This window comes from Podarcis cretensis (genome assembly GCF_951804945.1).
Source record: "Podarcis cretensis genome assembly, chromosome: 6".
NCBI classification, from domain to species: Eukaryota; Metazoa; Chordata; class Lepidosauria; order Squamata; family Lacertidae; genus Podarcis; species Podarcis cretensis.
This window is the reverse complement of record NC_137175.1, coordinates 75,418,177-75,434,067: the sequence shown is the minus strand read 5'-3', so window position 1 is coordinate 75,434,067 and position 15,891 is coordinate 75,418,177. Positions and strand designations below refer to the sequence as shown.

The 15,891-nt window shown below is 42.1% G+C and overlaps 1 protein-coding gene across 3 annotated transcripts in view; it reads right to left on the bottom strand.

Moving 5' to 3' along the window:
- Positions 1-15,891, bottom strand: part of LOC307218698 (ferric-chelate reductase 1-like) — a 35,283-nt gene that overhangs the window by 3,541 nt on the left and 15,851 nt on the right. For all 3 annotated transcript variants that reach the window (XM_079981417.1, XM_079981416.1, XM_079981418.1), the window contains exons 3-14: positions 15,246-15,382; positions 13,504-13,598; positions 11,708-11,855; positions 9,991-10,173; positions 9,234-9,335; positions 6,386-6,533; positions 5,402-5,518; positions 4,504-4,619; positions 4,135-4,221; positions 2,607-2,704; positions 2,277-2,335; positions 1,088-1,231 (exon numbers count right to left, since the gene is read on the bottom strand). In XM_079981417.1, the coding sequence (XP_079837543.1) occupies positions 1,088-1,231; positions 2,277-2,335; positions 2,607-2,704; positions 4,135-4,221; positions 4,504-4,619; positions 5,402-5,518; positions 6,386-6,533; positions 9,234-9,335; positions 9,991-10,173; positions 11,708-11,855; positions 13,504-13,598; positions 15,246-15,382 (1,434 nt within the window). The remainder of the gene's footprint in view (positions 1-1,087; positions 1,232-2,276; positions 2,336-2,606; positions 2,705-4,134; positions 4,222-4,503; positions 4,620-5,401; positions 5,519-6,385; positions 6,534-9,233; positions 9,336-9,990; positions 10,174-11,707; positions 11,856-13,503; positions 13,599-15,245; positions 15,383-15,891) is intronic.

The following is a 15,891-nucleotide window of genomic DNA, read 5'->3' as shown; positions in this document are numbered from 1 at the left end:
TACTTGCACTTCGATGTGCTTTTGAACTGCTAGGTTGGCAGGAGCTGGGACCGAGCAACGGGAGCTCACCCCATCGCGGGGATTCAAACTGCCGACCTTCTAATCAGCAAGTTCTAGGCTCTGTGGTTTAACCCACAGCACCACCCGCTATATAATCCCCCAAAATGCAAATTCTGAAATTAAAACTGTGCCTACAAATCTAGATTAGAGCTACACTCTACCCTTTATGTTTTTGGTCATTTACCAGATTATCTTAAAAGACACCAGACACAATCCAATGCTAGATGCTTAAGAACCCCTGTTTTAGATTGTTTTGAGCTTCATCCACCAGTTCCCAAAAAAGAGGGTGCCGTTCATTCATTTGAGATGAAGACACTGTTTGAAATGAGCATATTCTGATGGAGAAGTGGGAATCCTGTCCTTCACATAGTTCCATTCTGGAACACACTTTACTTATTCTAGTACAAGACACTCTACAGCAGGTATATGGAAGCTTTGACACTCCATTGGCCATGCTGGCTGAGATTGACAGAAGTTGGGAGTCCAACAATAGCTGGAAGGCCACAAGCTGGGGAAGGCCATCCAATGGAAGACACAAGAGGGCAGGGGAGAGAAGTGTGGACAGATATTTCCATTTGGTCCCAGGAGAACAGAGCTCAAATGCCTGTTTATCCATGGACTCCCCTGGTGTCAGAAGCATTTACCATCTCAGCCTCAGACCCTGTTCCATAACTTAAATCAATCAGAAGTTCTTTGCCCTTCAAACCCATCTCTCTTCAAACTGATAAGCAAAGGCGTTGTGTGATGGGCTAGTTTCGATATGCATCCCTCCAGCCACTTCTGCCACATTATTGCTCCTGAATAAAAATTATTTTATCAGGTATATCATGTTACATTTCTCCACTCAAATATGTACCTGGGGCTTTCACAGCAATTGTGAAAACTGCAGGGGGGGACAGCAGATAAGGATAATGCAAACAGGTCTTTAGACAGTGAAAAGCAATCTCTTTCGTGAGCCAGGATATCTGCCTCTTGTTGCAACTGCATTGTCTTCAATGCAAGCTAAAGTAGAGATTGGTCATGCTACCTTTGTGAATGAGGCAGTAGCCATGTATCTCCAGGAGAACATCGGTGCCAACATGCCAAGCTACAAATCCCATCATCGTATATGTATCCCATGGATCTGGAAGGTTGAGGGCTGGCAAGTCCATTCCGAGGAATATTACCACCACTAAAGGACAGGGCCAGGTTTACAAAAACAGAGAGTAAGCAAAATTAGATCAAGTAATTTCAACCGGCAGTACTGCAACTTATTGCTGCAGTGTGGTTAGCAACAAAATACATGATAAAAAATACAACCCAAAGTCCCACATAATTACAGGCTACCTGCTCACTTGTATAAAGCAAGAGATTCCATATCCTCTGTGGTTTCCAATGCACAGACACTAAGGTTTCCTCCAGAACATTTTGTAGGAGTCATTCAAGTGACCACTGAATTTTATATTTGTGCATTTAGAGCATTGTGGACCCATAACAACACATCTTTTTTTTTTAATTGACTCTTTGCAGTTTGGAAATGACAGGGAAATGCATTGACAAATGTTGGATGAACAAATGACTAATGGAAAGGTGTAAGCAAATCAGAACAAGTGTCCAATAAAGACCAGACATAGGTAAACTTTGGACAAGCAAGTTGGGATGAATACCCAACAACCAGGCTATCTAGAGGAGCTTTAAGCCTTCAGACACAACGTTTAGCAGTTGTAGTCTATGCACTCCCAGTGATGGTCAGATTGTGGTCACGGAACAACATGCATTTATTTGATATTGCATGTGAAACCAAAGCAATTTCAAGTACACTGGTACCTCGGGTTACATATGCTTCAGGTTACATATGCTTCAGGTTACAGACTCCGCTAACCAGGAAATAATACCTCGGGTTAAGAACTTTGCTTCAGGATGAGAACAGAAATCGCACGGCGACGGCACAGCAGCAGCGGGAGGCCCCATTAGCTAAAGTGGTGCTTCAGGTTAAGAACAGTTTCAGGTTAAGAACGGACCTCCGGAACGAATTAAGTACTTAACCCAAAGTACCACTATAGTCAGCAAGATGCCAGAGTGAAGTTACCACAAAATGCAAGATCTGCAAGTATTGGACTGCCACTTGTAGAAAGCCACACAAATTAACTTAAGAAAAGCATAATTAATACCCATTCTTCCTAGCCATCTTACAAAGTCAACATTTTAGATAAGGCTAGAATGAATTATTCACTCACCTGCTAATATTCTAGCAGTTGTGCCCGTGCTCCAGTGTAACCAGTTGAAGATTTCTCTTCTGTTCCCAAAGAAAAAGGAAAAGAAAGTCAGTGCATGATTCCAAACACCATCAGTGTGAAAAGAGAAAGAGGATGATTACATCACCACACACTCATTAGGGTTGCTGTAACTGGAGTTTGCAAACTTGGGGGTTACAAATTTCTGGAAGAGGGCGCAGGTCTGGGGTTTCCATACCCATTAACCACAGGATCATTGCCCTTTAAAACTCTTAACCCGGCTGGTAATTCCCTCGCACTCTCATTGGAATATATTTGAGCATGCAAGAATACCTTGGTGCTTGAGGTGGAGGTCTGAAGCCTGCCATAATGGGCTGAAAGATTGCCAGTGCCATCACCGTACAGCCAAGATATGGATGGAAGCCTGCTTGCTGTATAAAAGATGGGTTTGGTTATGAACAACCCTCCAACAATGCTTTTTTGACAAAGACCACACTTCACAGCAGGATATAGTCATTGCATGGATATGCTATGCAAGTTCTTGAATACAGTGGTACATTGGTTCTCAAATGCCTTGGTACTCAAACAGCTTGGAACCCAAATACTGCAAACCCAGAAGTAAGTGTTCCGGTTTGAGAACTTTTTTCAGAAGCCGTAACATTTCAGAATGTTACGCTTCTGATTCGAGTGCCACACTTCCAATTTGAGTGTTATGCTGAGGTCTATCTGTTTTTGCTATTTATTTTGCATTTTTGTTTTTGCGGCTCTTTCTTTTTGTTTTTGTGACTGTGTGGAACCCAGTTCAGCTACTGATTGTGTTACTGCAGTACATTGTTTATTACTTTCATTTTATGGATCAATGGCCTCGTTGGATAGTAAAACAGATTAATCCATTTTGCATTACTTTCTATGGGAAAGCGCACCTTGGTTTTGGAACCCTTTGGTTTTGGAGCGGAATTCCAGAACAGATTAAGTTTGAGAACCAAGGTAATACTGCACTTAAGGGACCATTTTCCATACTTAGAAAGCCAGACTTGGAGAGAACACTTTTATTTTATTTTTTAAAAGAATTTTATAAAGAATTACCATTATTTACCAAGTATCAAATAGAAGCACACACATGCACAAAGACTCCAGAACAAAGAAAAGGCCCCAAAGCTACTAGGAGATGGCATAATACCTTATTTTTCGCCCTATAGGACACACTTTTTCCCCTCCAAAAATGAAGGGGAAATGTGTGTGCGTCCTATGGGGTGAATGCAGGCTTTCGCTGAAACTTGGAGAGCGAGAGGGGTCAGTGTGCCCCGCGCTTCGGGAAGCTATCCTTAAGCCTGGGGAGCCCGCGGGAGTTCCCGCGGCTGGGGGGGGGATAATTTTTTTTTTCCTTTATTCCCCCCCCCCCAAAAAAACCTAGGTGCGTCCTATGGGCCGGTGCGTCCTATAGGGCGAAAAATACAGTAATTCTCTCATTGTGGAGCAAATTCTGAAGACAATTATGCTATTGTATTAGGGTGCATTCCTAACCTTCTTTGGACCAGGTTTTGAGGAGGGGTGGATGAAGACTGGCACAGCAATTTACCTCCTACACACACACACACACACACACACACACACACACACCTTCCACCCCAGCACAAGTTTGCCAAGACCAGACGGCAAATACAGGATTTTTCACTTGGTCATCCACATCAGGTGTCTTACATAACAAATCAAGAACAAACATAGCTCTCGGTTCTGAACTTTGTGACTCTTTTATAGGTAACGGGACAGAACAGTGTCAGAACACAAAAATTTTAACATAGCCACACATGGGGAGTTACATTGTTGAATGAAAGCATCAAGCTTATGTAATGTCACTTACATCGCTCCAGCCTCCCCGGTATAAGAATGGAAGAATGGAAGATGCACCTGTAAGCAGCACTGTCATCACCATTAGGGCACGATGGACCTATGGATAAAAAGTTAGGTATTTTAAAGAAAATAGCTTAGTTCAATAGAATCCAGAGACTCATTCTTATGCAAAATTCTAGTAACAAGGAACATGGTGGCAGAAAATCAATCTGTTTAGAATAAAAATGGAACCTATGCTCTTAAGGAATACACAAAAGGATTTGAGGGAAATCTTGCAGAAGGTTGGATTGCAGGACCTTAGAGATGCCTTCCAACTATTACGATTCCTAGCACATCACTTAAATAGAGACAATGGCCATCTTCTGGCTTTTCCTCCCACCTGAAACCAGATCTCTTCTCCAAACAGCAATGAATTAGACCAGACAGGCTTGAAGAATCGGGCAACGATCACACCAATGCTAACGGTGGTCATCCATGCAACGAACATTAATGCACCTGAAAAAGGAAGACACAAAAGGTTCTTGCAAAGAGCTATAAGTTGTGAAGTAGCCACGATTTAAAAATAAAATAAAATCAAAGGTCACTTTTATAGCTTCAGACATTCAAAGAGCGCTTTTCGAGCCATTATGGTTTCTTTCATCCCTAGCCTGAAATATCAGAAGCTGTTCTTACACTGCTTCCTATAAAGATGGTATTATGTCCGGAGTTGAATAGGATCCAAAATGCAGCAGTCTGATTGGCCCTAGAACAATAAGATTCAGAATGCAGCAGTCTGATGGGACCTAGAACAATAGGACCCAGAATGCAACAGTCTGATTGGTCCACAGGAGCCACCCAATCCAGCTCCAGGTGGAAGTGAATCCGCAACCTGATTGGCCTACAGGAGAATCCCGGAATTAGCCAATCACATGGGACCCATTGTGTAAATAATGTATATAAAGCAGACATTCTGGGGGAACTTCCATTCTTCCTCACCACTATGAGCTGAATAAAGAGAATGAAATCCACTCTCGACTCCAAGTATATTTCAGATGGTATGAAAGTTTGCACACCTTCTTCCTCTGAGAAGCTTTCGTGTAGAAAACACAGGATGTTGTCTATAAGAGGTCCCATCCAGTGCATTCTGTCGTCCCCCCTAGCATCCCATACAGAACTACAAGACTTTGAAAGTTCACCTGTTACAGATGCTGCAAGAAGACCCCACCACCCCAGCTACAAGTCATTGGACCACAGGAGACCTAGCCCATCCTTGCACATGAAACAGAGCATTAGCTTGCCATGGATCTTGATGAGAAGTGGGGAGCGGGATCCTCCAATATCCTTTGCCGGTCCTGTAACGTTAAACTTTCCATCTGTGATCAGAGGCTGCCTGTAGTGTTTATGGATCATACCTCCTGCGCAAGAGATGAAGAACAGATAACATGTTAATGGCAAAAGAAGGGTGGGGAGAATTATCTGCACCCTGCAAGGAACAGGGACTGCAAGGTAGGTTTGGATAAGAGGTTAGTGATTGGCTCAAAATCACCCAGTGAGCTTTGCAGCAAAGTAAGGATTTGAATCCAAGTTGGTGGACCTGTAAAAGGGTAAGAAGAGTATTGGGAAATAATTTATAAGGAATTGGGGGGAAAATGTTTGAAAGTACTTTCCAAAAAAAAAACCCAGAATCCTTTTGGGGGAAGAGGATAATTCAGATGGAAATTCCCAGGTGTCAAAAAAGGCTATTTATGTATGCCACTACTGTGACCCGTGTTTCGTTAGCCCCAAAATGGAAAATGAGCGAGCTCCCATCTAAAGAAGAATGGCAACTCAAACTAATGGAATATGCACAGCTTGTGGGTCTAACATATAGAATAAGAGAAGAAGAAGAACATACGTTTAAAGAAGACTGGAAAATGTTTGCTGAATATATGGGGGAAACTGTGTACACTTGAAAACATTGGCAGCATTAAGATAATTTCAGCAGTGTAAACAAGTCTTGCTGGATGTATTAATGGAATACTGAATGGTTTAGTTTATGTAAAATATGCAGGGATTTATGATATGCCGATTGAACCATGGAAAGAGAAGAAGGGAAGTCATTGATATTTTAAGGTTTAATGAATATTTTAAATTGCAGAATAGAAAACTTAATAAAAATTGCACATACAGAGAGAGATTTGAATCCAAGTCACTCCAGGAGGGCTCCACTGCCTAACCAAAGTCCATAACCAGTAATGGAACCTTAAGGATTTTTGTCACTTTTCTTTCAGTTCCAAACTTACCTTCACTGACTTCCCCATCTGCCATAAATATATAGTAGTTTGCATCAAGATTAAACCTCCCTTGAAGAGCAGGAAAGTGAATTCTTCTTCTGAAAGAACACTGAATAAGTCCGTCAGCCAGCCTCCATGACATTTCATCCAGAGCAGGCTGTGGGGAAAATAAATTAATGCCAATTTAACATTTCTGCCTCCCAAGCTGAATGACCACAAATATAGTTTTGTTTCGTTTTTTTACATGCCTAGTGCTGCCATCAAAAGCTTACAGGCAACCGGGTTTATCAGAACAAACATTCCTGATCATGGGCGTGGCCAGGATTTTTGTCACGGGGGGCAGAACATCAGTTTGCTATGTATTTTTATTGATTGGGGGAGCAGTTGCCCCTCCCTGCCTCCTCCTTGGCTATGGCCCATGTTCCTGATCCAAACTGGCTGGCTTTTAGGAAGCAACCACAGTGCGTTTGAGACAACCAATGTATTTCTAATGCTAAATTTGGTGTACCTACACAGTGATTTCTCAACATCACCCTACCAAGACCCATGAGGAACAGAGGCAATTTTGAAAGCTCAGAGTCCACCATACCCATGCTCTGTGGGCAAGAAACTCTTATATTGGAGTGGATGAGTTGAAAAATGTTTATTCAGATGAAGAATCGGAAGTTCCTTAGTTTCTTAACTTTTCTTTCTTTCTTTCTTTCTTTCTTTCTTTCTTTCTTTCTTCTCCTCTGCATCAGTGTTTTTATTTTACTTAGATTAATGTTTCAGTTTGGACAGGAAAGATATTTGATAATAATCTTTGTGTCTCTCTTTATAAAATCTAGTAAAAAATTATTCCAAAAAGAGAGAGGAACTCTTTGCAAGCAATGGAGATCAGAGGCAAATAAAAGCTGGATGCATGTGCCAGTTTCACATGACTACCACACCACCCACAAAGGTGCCTCAGGCTGTGTACAGAACATATATTTAAAGCACATGACTTGACCCAAAGAAGGTTAGTGTAATTTAAATATTGGTGTTAATTGCATTAACTGTGCTTAGGTCTGTCTCTCAAGTTGCCCTTCCCCTGGGTCTGATTTCTGTTCAGGGTTAGGATGCCTTCTGAAACAGCTTAAGGCTGCAGGATTCTGGCATGACTCATCCCTCCCCTTTCTCACCAGAGGGAGAAGTGAGTTTGTGCATGTGTGTATGTTGGCTGATATATATGGCCAGAAGCAACCAGCAGCCTTGCATGGATCTCTGTCCGGTTTGAGTCTCTTTGCCATTCTTACCTCAACTTCCTAAGACAAGGTTGCTATACTTAGTTTGTTAGCAGTGTTTAGGTTACAATGCACCAGAATCTCCTAACTGCATGTATGTCACTTGAATAATTGTCTTGTTGATTTGCGGCAATAAAATACTTTGCTTTGAACTATGTGGGCAAAGAGTTTTCTTCAACATCAACTCTGAAACGCACTGACAGCAGAAAAGGGCAAAGATCCCAAAGCTTTGCTGTGTTGTTCTGCTAGTTACGCTGGTATAGGTGCGACCTTAAAACGTTATCAAAGAATCCTGGACACTGTAGTTGGTTAAGGGTGCTGTGAATTGTGAGTAACATACCAGTTCCCAGGATTCTTTGGGGGAAGCCAAATAAGCCAACATGTGTAGGAGTGTACGTGTCTATCAAAGGAACATGATGGATTCAATCCTATAATTTGCATTAAAAAAATAAAAAAGGGTCCATGGAACAAATACCTCTCTTTGGGAAAGAAAAGACGAGCTTGTTGAAGCCTCAGTGGCAAACTGGGAAATTGATATAGGACACAACATACCGTATTTTTTGCTCTATAAGATGCACTTCTCCCTCCTTGGGGAAAAGCCCCCAAGAGCACACGCTCCGTGTGCTCTTTAAAGGGAGCACGGCTCTTGGAGGAGCCTTCCTCCCACTGCCTGGGAGAGGCTACGCACGGCTATCCCATAAGCTGTCCTGAGGGCACCGGGACAAAGGCTCCCCCTGCCCTCAAGAGGCTTCATGCAGCTATCCCAGAAGCCAGATCCCTCTTGCTGTTCTGGCTTCTGGGATTCAGAATAATTTTTCTTGTTTTTCTCCTCCAAATACTAGGTGCGTCTTATGATCTGGTGCGTCTTATAGAGCAAAAAATACGGTAGATTTTTAACCTCTGGGGAAAAACTCTGGAAAAGTGACTTGAAGTTTACAGCATGCTATTCTTTGAAGGAGAGCTACTTGAAAATGATTCACAGGTGGTGTTTAACTCTGAGTAGGCTTGCTAAGACATATAAGTCTGAATCAGATAATTGCTGGAGATGCAAAGAGGTGGAGGGGACGTTCTTTCATATGTGGTGGACTTGTAAAAGGGTAAAAGTACTGGGAAATTATCCGTAATGAATTGGGGGAAAAATGTTTAAGAGTACTTTCCCCAAAAAACCAGAGTCCTTTCCGTTGGGGATAATTCAGACTGAAATTCCCAGGTGTTAAAAAAAAAAGGTTATTTCTGTATGCTACTACTGTGGCCTGTGTTTTGTTAGCCCAAAAATGGAAAACGAGCTAGGTCCCAACTAAAGAAGAATGGCAACTTAAACTGACAGAATATGCACAACTCACAGACTTAACATGTAGAACAAGAGAACAAGAAGAGCATACGTGTAAACTACAGTGTAAACAGGTTTTGATGGATGCAGTAATGGAAAACTGAGTGATATAACTTTTGTAAAATATGCAGGGATTTATGATATGTAAAATGAACCATGGAAAGAGAAGAAGGGAAGTCACTGATATCTTAAGGATGTAAAATGAGTATTTTAAATTGCAAAACAGAAAATTTAATAAAAATTATATCTATAAAGACACAAATACCTCTGAATCAAACTCTGGATAAGCACGTCCAGTTAAAGAAGCTGTCTTGATGTCAACGTGGTGACTGTCACTAATGCAGAGATAGGCAACGTCACCACCACCCTGCAAATAATGTCAAAGAGATTGTTAAATGGCATTCCCAGGGCAGGCAGCACCCCATGCCTGCACAGGCCCTGGCTACACAGCCAAGACAAATGGAGGCTCATGAAAGTCTATCCAGCACTGGCTCACCATTTAAGGTCACGTTCACTGAAGTTCCTATTATAACAACCCCAGGACTAGAGTCAATTCAGCTTTAACTTGCACAAGTAGTAAGGGGCTGCAAACTCTGGTAGCGACATGATGCAAGCCCCTAGGTCCTAGGAGTTTGGGAGCACATACAAAAATGAGCTCTCAGGATCCGTACTACCACCAACCCAAAGAATAGCACGTCGGAAGACTTTATTTGCCACTCTTGTAAAACGCCCTTCATTCAACCAAATCCCTGGGTGCTATACAAAGCAAAATAGATTTGATAAAGTATATTATCAATGAAATGTGCTCTGTACATCTCATACTTATTCAGTACTGGTGCAAGCAGTCATGCAGTTGGAAATGTATTTATGCCCTAGATACTCATGGAAGGGAACTTCTAGCTAATTGCAGCTCCCTCGCTCAAGTATATTCTGGCTTTTTATGGTTCATTCTTATTTCCAGAAGTCTATGCAAATTCCCCAGATTGGCAGTAGGATCCGAATGGAAAATAATGTTTACGAACCATCCACTGGTCATGAGACAGTGCAAATGCAATATAGCCATCACTAGGACCACTCATTTCCACCACAATCAAATCGACATGGTCTCGTTTGAAAGACAGAAAGAAGCAGTCGCGGGCTCCAGGATCACAGTCGGAAGGGTTTCTCACACAGAATTTGTTGCTCCCACAGTCCAATGCACTGAACTAAGGGAGACAAGAAGCCAAATTACATTACCTAATAGATTACTACTTGAGAAATGGCTGACATTCTGGAAAATGCACTCGCACCATTGCAGGATTTTAACGGGAAACCGTTTCCCACAACCTCAGATTTCTACCCAGCAATTACAGTTAGTTTCTCTGGCCATTATTAAGCTGCAAGCCTCAAATCGACATCGTTCAAACTCTGTAATTTTGGGTGCACACTACAATCCCACTCTTGTCTTAGTCAGGCAGCTCTGTTAATTGTTCGAAACTTTGCATTAGCAGGAGTATAATTAAAGGCTTTCTGAATCATACCAAACTGCTCCAGATAATTACACAAGCTCTGTAAAGATTAAAAAGGAGGTCCCTATGTATTTTAATGAGGAGAAAGAATGAAATACTGTCTGTTCATTTTGCAGGAGGCCGAGTGCAAAAAAAAAAAAAACCCCACTCTGCAGCAAATAATCATTTAAAGAGATTACCCTAAAGTTCAGTATTGGAGGCAACAAGATTCATCTAAGTTTTTGAAATGGTGGGAATGATGGTTAATACAGTACTTGACAAGAGACAAGAAGACTGAAAGGAAATCTAATCTATAGCTGCTACCCAAAAAGGCGAACAAGATTCAACAGAAAGCAGATGACTGATGCAATAGATTCATGAAGAGGATTAAAAGTGTGGTTTCATGGTTTGAAAATCTGTGTAAAGGCTGGCATCTATTTCTGCACTTGCGTTTGAGCCAAGGATTAGGCAATGAACAGGGAAAAACGCTGAGCCTTGGGCATAAGACTTCAGATCACCTTGAGCCCCATTTGTCATGAAGATTCTTAACGCAAGAAATCTTATCAGCCAATATATAATTTGTGTGACCAAGATGTGATAAGGCCTAGTCATATTGCACACTCCTTCCAGTGGCACATGTCCACCACCGGGGGGGGGGGGCAGGGGGGCATGCAGTTTGAACAAAATTATAGCTCTGGAAGCACATCTAGTGAGGAGTTATGGTGCATTCTGACACCATGCACCAAGATGCAGATAGGTATCTGGAGGTATAAAAGTCATCTGGCTATGGTGGTTTGGAGCCAATCCATGCATTCCTTAGCACACAACAAGCAGTCAGCTGAGAAGGCTTATACAAAGTGCAGCTGGGGCTATCCTTCAGCATGGGTCAAAGGGGCACTTACAGGGCTGCCATACGTCCGGGATTTCCTGGACATTATTGGGATTTCAAAGGCGGAAGTGACGTTTGGGGGGAATTTCCAGAAGGCAGTGGCTTGTCCTGGATCTTCGGCAAGTAAACCGAGAAATCGTGGGGGTTTTGCGTTTTCAACAACTTTGGGGTCTTCCTAAAAAACGCTTTTGGGGTAACCTGGTTTTTACTTTTGGAAATATGGCAACCCTAGGCACTTATACTCAGTGAGAGGGGAGTGTGTGACTGGATATCCCAACTCTTTTTCAGGCTGCAATCTTCCCTGATGAAGTCACATTTTACTAAAATCCAAACAGTTCCGTTCACGAGCTCAGCGCTACTTACTGGTTGGGTTAGATGAGAAATAGGCGGGGAAGTTCCAACAGTCACCTCAGTCACCACAGGTGTTGCCAAGGTTGGTGTATTGGGCTGGGAGATTGTAGGACCTGGAATTTTTACCCAAAAGACTCTAAATTTTTCTACAACAGTGACTCTGAAAACAAGACAAAAGCGAGATTTGAACCAAAATTGTGTACTGTTCTCTTCTGCATAGAACAAGTCCTTCCTGAAATCCAAAACAGATGTTTTGGACCAGCTTTCTTTAACCTGATGCCCTCAAGATGTAGTTGGGGGTCCATTTCCATCAGTCCCAGCCACCATGACCAATGGTCAGGCATGACAGCAGTTGTCTGCAGTGCCCCAAGTTGGGGAAGACTGCTACACATTTATTCAGGTGTTAAGTTACCAGGAAATAATCTCTGACCTTATACAATTGCAAGAGAGTAATGGTTGCCACCAGTCATGGTGGCATGGGCCTGTCACCCAGAGTTTCAGATTGGTGGAGAAGATAGCAGGTGTTTAGTTGGACAATGGAGAAAGATGTGCACAGTGAAGACTTGGTTGGTACATTTCCCTGCAAATATTAGCAAGCTCTGTGTGTCAAACAGCTTTCACCATCAAAATGCTTTGTGGTCAGGCTGGCTGGGCTTGATAGGAACTGTAGTTCAAAGCATCTAGACAGCACCAAGTTGGTGAAGGCTGCTGCAGAAAATCAAAACAAGGCCACAAGATTGTCATGCAGAGGTTTCAACTAGCCTTGCCACACAGGCAGGGAAACCCATCGCCAATGGGCTTAATTCTCTGCAAAAGCAAATAAAAACATTGAATAAGTGGAAGTGAGTCATCTCTTAACATCTGAAACATGACAGCTTTCAGGAAAGAGAAGTCTAAAATAAATATTTTGAAAGCCCCAGGAATATAGATGCAACAGTGGTTTTGGTGATACAACAGTAATGTTACTTTTTTTTAGTCATATTTACATTGATTTCCTTTTACAGAATATCAGAAGCAGGCTTTTAAAAGAGGGAAGCCCTTTACTCAGAACAGAAATATGTTCAAGACTTATAGGAACATAGGAAGTTGCTATTAAAAAGGTCAAGGTAAAGGACCTCCAGTCAAAGGGAACTATCGGGTGTGGTGCTCATCTCACTTTCAGGCCAAGGGAGCCAGTGTTTGTCCACAGACAGCTTTCTGGGTCATGTGGCCAGCATGACTAAACCGCTTCTGGTGCACCGGGACACCGTGACGGAAACCAGAGGACATGGAAACGCCGTTTACCTTCCTGCCACAGTGGTATCTATTTATCTACTTGCACTGGCATACTTTCGAACTGCTAGGTTGGCAGAAGCTAGGATAGAGCAACAGGAGCTCACCCTGTCACGAGGATTCGAACCGCCAATCTTCTGATCGGCAAGCCCAAGAGGCTCAGTGGTTTAGACCACAGCGCCACTCGTTGCTATATACAGAGTCAGATCATTGTTGTCTACGTTGGCCGACAGCAGCGCTCAAGATTTCAAACAGGTTTCTCTCTTAACCCTACCTGGGGATTTTTTTATATTATAGAGCACCTTGTGCTCTCCAGATGAAGGGTGCTACAAAAATTAGAAGAGGAAGAGGAAGAGGAGGAAGAAGAAGAAGAATTGAATTGCTACATACAAAGGAGATGATTTCCCACTGAGTCACATCTTCTTCATAGCAGTATTGCTGTTTTTGTATATAAGTTTTGAAAGGAGACTAACCTAAGAACACTCGGTCAGGAGATTCCAGCTATAGCTGAATTTGTCTTTATTATTCGTACTTACAGAAATTGTATTCTCTTTGGTGCATCTCTAGGAGCAATCCAATAAGCATCTAGGTGGCTTTTCTTGGATTTACTTGTATGGCTGACAGCTGAATTCTGTAACATACAAATGCCCCATTTAAGCATTGCGCAGTGAGATCATGCAAACTACGGTACTCTGTTCATGAATCATCTAAATGGTTAAAGCAGTCTACCACAAGTTGCATTTTAATATTTGGCTTGTATCGTAGGCTTATTGACATCACATACTAAAGAGGTCATGAAGCTCAGTATGGATTAGAAGAAAAATATTTCTCTGCCAACACTAACTGCTACCAATGGCAGGAGAAAAATCTAGGTGTGCTCATCTGGGGATCTTTATAATCCAAGCAAGATTTGAACCAAAGTTTCCCCACATCCAGCCATGACATCAGAGTAGAGTCACATGAATTTTAATTCATAGTACATTCACATAAGCTCAGTTCAGGCTTGAGGTGTTTCACGAAAGTACATTCACATAAGCTCAGTTCAGGCATACGTGTTTCACGAAAGTGACACAAAATCTTGAGAAACGCTTTAAACAAAAAAAAAGATTCGTGTTGAATGGGGGGGTCACAAAAGCACAGATAGATTTACTCCAGAGTTGTTTATTTTATCAATGTTTACAGGATCTAACAAGAAGATAAGTTCTAAGGATTTCATAATGCACTTATTGGTGGCAGCTAGAAAAACAATAGTACAACATGGGGAAAACCCTGCGTAATGTATCTTTGAAGACTTAGTATGGAAACATATGGTATAGCAATATTAGGGGGGAAAGAATTACTTTCTCCACATGTTTGATACAAGGAAAAGCAAAGGCATGGGATTTTAGTGTACAATTTAGTGTGCAGTGGACATTGGAGAATACGAGGCATTACCAGAGGTGGTGATAAGGGTGTGGCTCTGGTGAAGTTGTCATCGACTATGGACCACTGATTAGGGTACACTTTGAATCATAATGTAGGATTTAGATAAGATATATATGAGAGATATACTATATCATTTGGATCACCTCCATAATGGTTTGTGCTTATAGATTATAGATAGATGGGTGAGGTATAATTAATTTGTTGTTGTTGTTTCATTTGTAGACTTTGAGATTTTTGTTTTTGTGTAGTCCTCCCATATGAAAATAATGATTACTTGGTGGTCAAGGCATATGCCAGTTACCAAAGGAAGCTCCATGTTAGAAAAAGTTTGAAAACAATTTTGGAAGCGGTTTCTGGAACAGCTTCTGAAAAAGGAAACCTAGAAATTCGTTGTTTTGGTTTTTTAATACATTTGTAACAAGATGGGCTGCTGTGCTATGTATATTACAAAGGAGAAGTGACTTTGCTCTGAGGTCCACTAAGGTACTCTAGTTACATATGCTATGGAAAAGACAAACTAAAAGCTAAGTTTAGAAATTGTAGTCTAGTAGCAGCCATTAACACACTTTCACGTGGATACCCCAGTAGAGGGAGCAGTAACATTTAATTGTTGCCAGTAAAGGAGAACATTCATCCCGAGCCAAACTTCTGCCAGTTTCATTTATAAATCTTAAAAGAGAAAGAAAAGGGTATTTTCATACTCATACAATTTATTTCTGCTATGCCAAGCAGATGCAGGTGGGGAAAAGTAGCAACAGCATATTCTGCTGCTGGGGGGGGGAGGGCTAATCCACTTGGAACTAATAGAGAAACCTGCTTGCCAAAGCCATCTGGAAGATGCAGGGACTCTTACCTTAACACGCCCACAGGTGAGGACCTGAGATCTTTTCCTGTCAGCTAGGGCAAAGGAGCCAATGGCAGGCCCCTCCAGGTTCTCAGCACTGTGGGCTTGTAGAAAAAATCCTTCAAACGCAGGTCCGGACAAACTAACTGAAACCAGGAGAACGAGGGAAGAGATGGCTATTAATAAGCTCTAGTTATGTCGCCAGCACCTACCTGCCTCTAACTATGTTTCCAGGAAAGGGAGGAACTGGGCGTACCTTTCTCCCTACCTGCTGTTAAGAACTGTGAGTTGCTGGTCTAAGATGCCTTGTAAACGTTTCAGTACCTCATATTCTTGTAACCTCCAGACTAGACTACCGCAATGCACTCTGCATGGGGCTTCCCTTGAAGCTACAACTGATGCAGAAGCCAGGTTTGTTGGCGGGGCCATACAATTGGCAATGCCTGTTCAGAAGCAGCTGCACAGCTTACCTAGTACCTCCCAAGCCCAAATCAAGCTGTTCACATTTGTGTTTAAAGCCCTAAATGACTTGGCCTCCAAATACACGAAAACGTGCCTCCTTCTCTATAGAACCAGCACAGGCATCAGCTGAGGGAGCCGTGCTGGTAGTTCTGCCGCTGCGAGTTGTTTTCTTGAGGCCACTACTGACACCTTC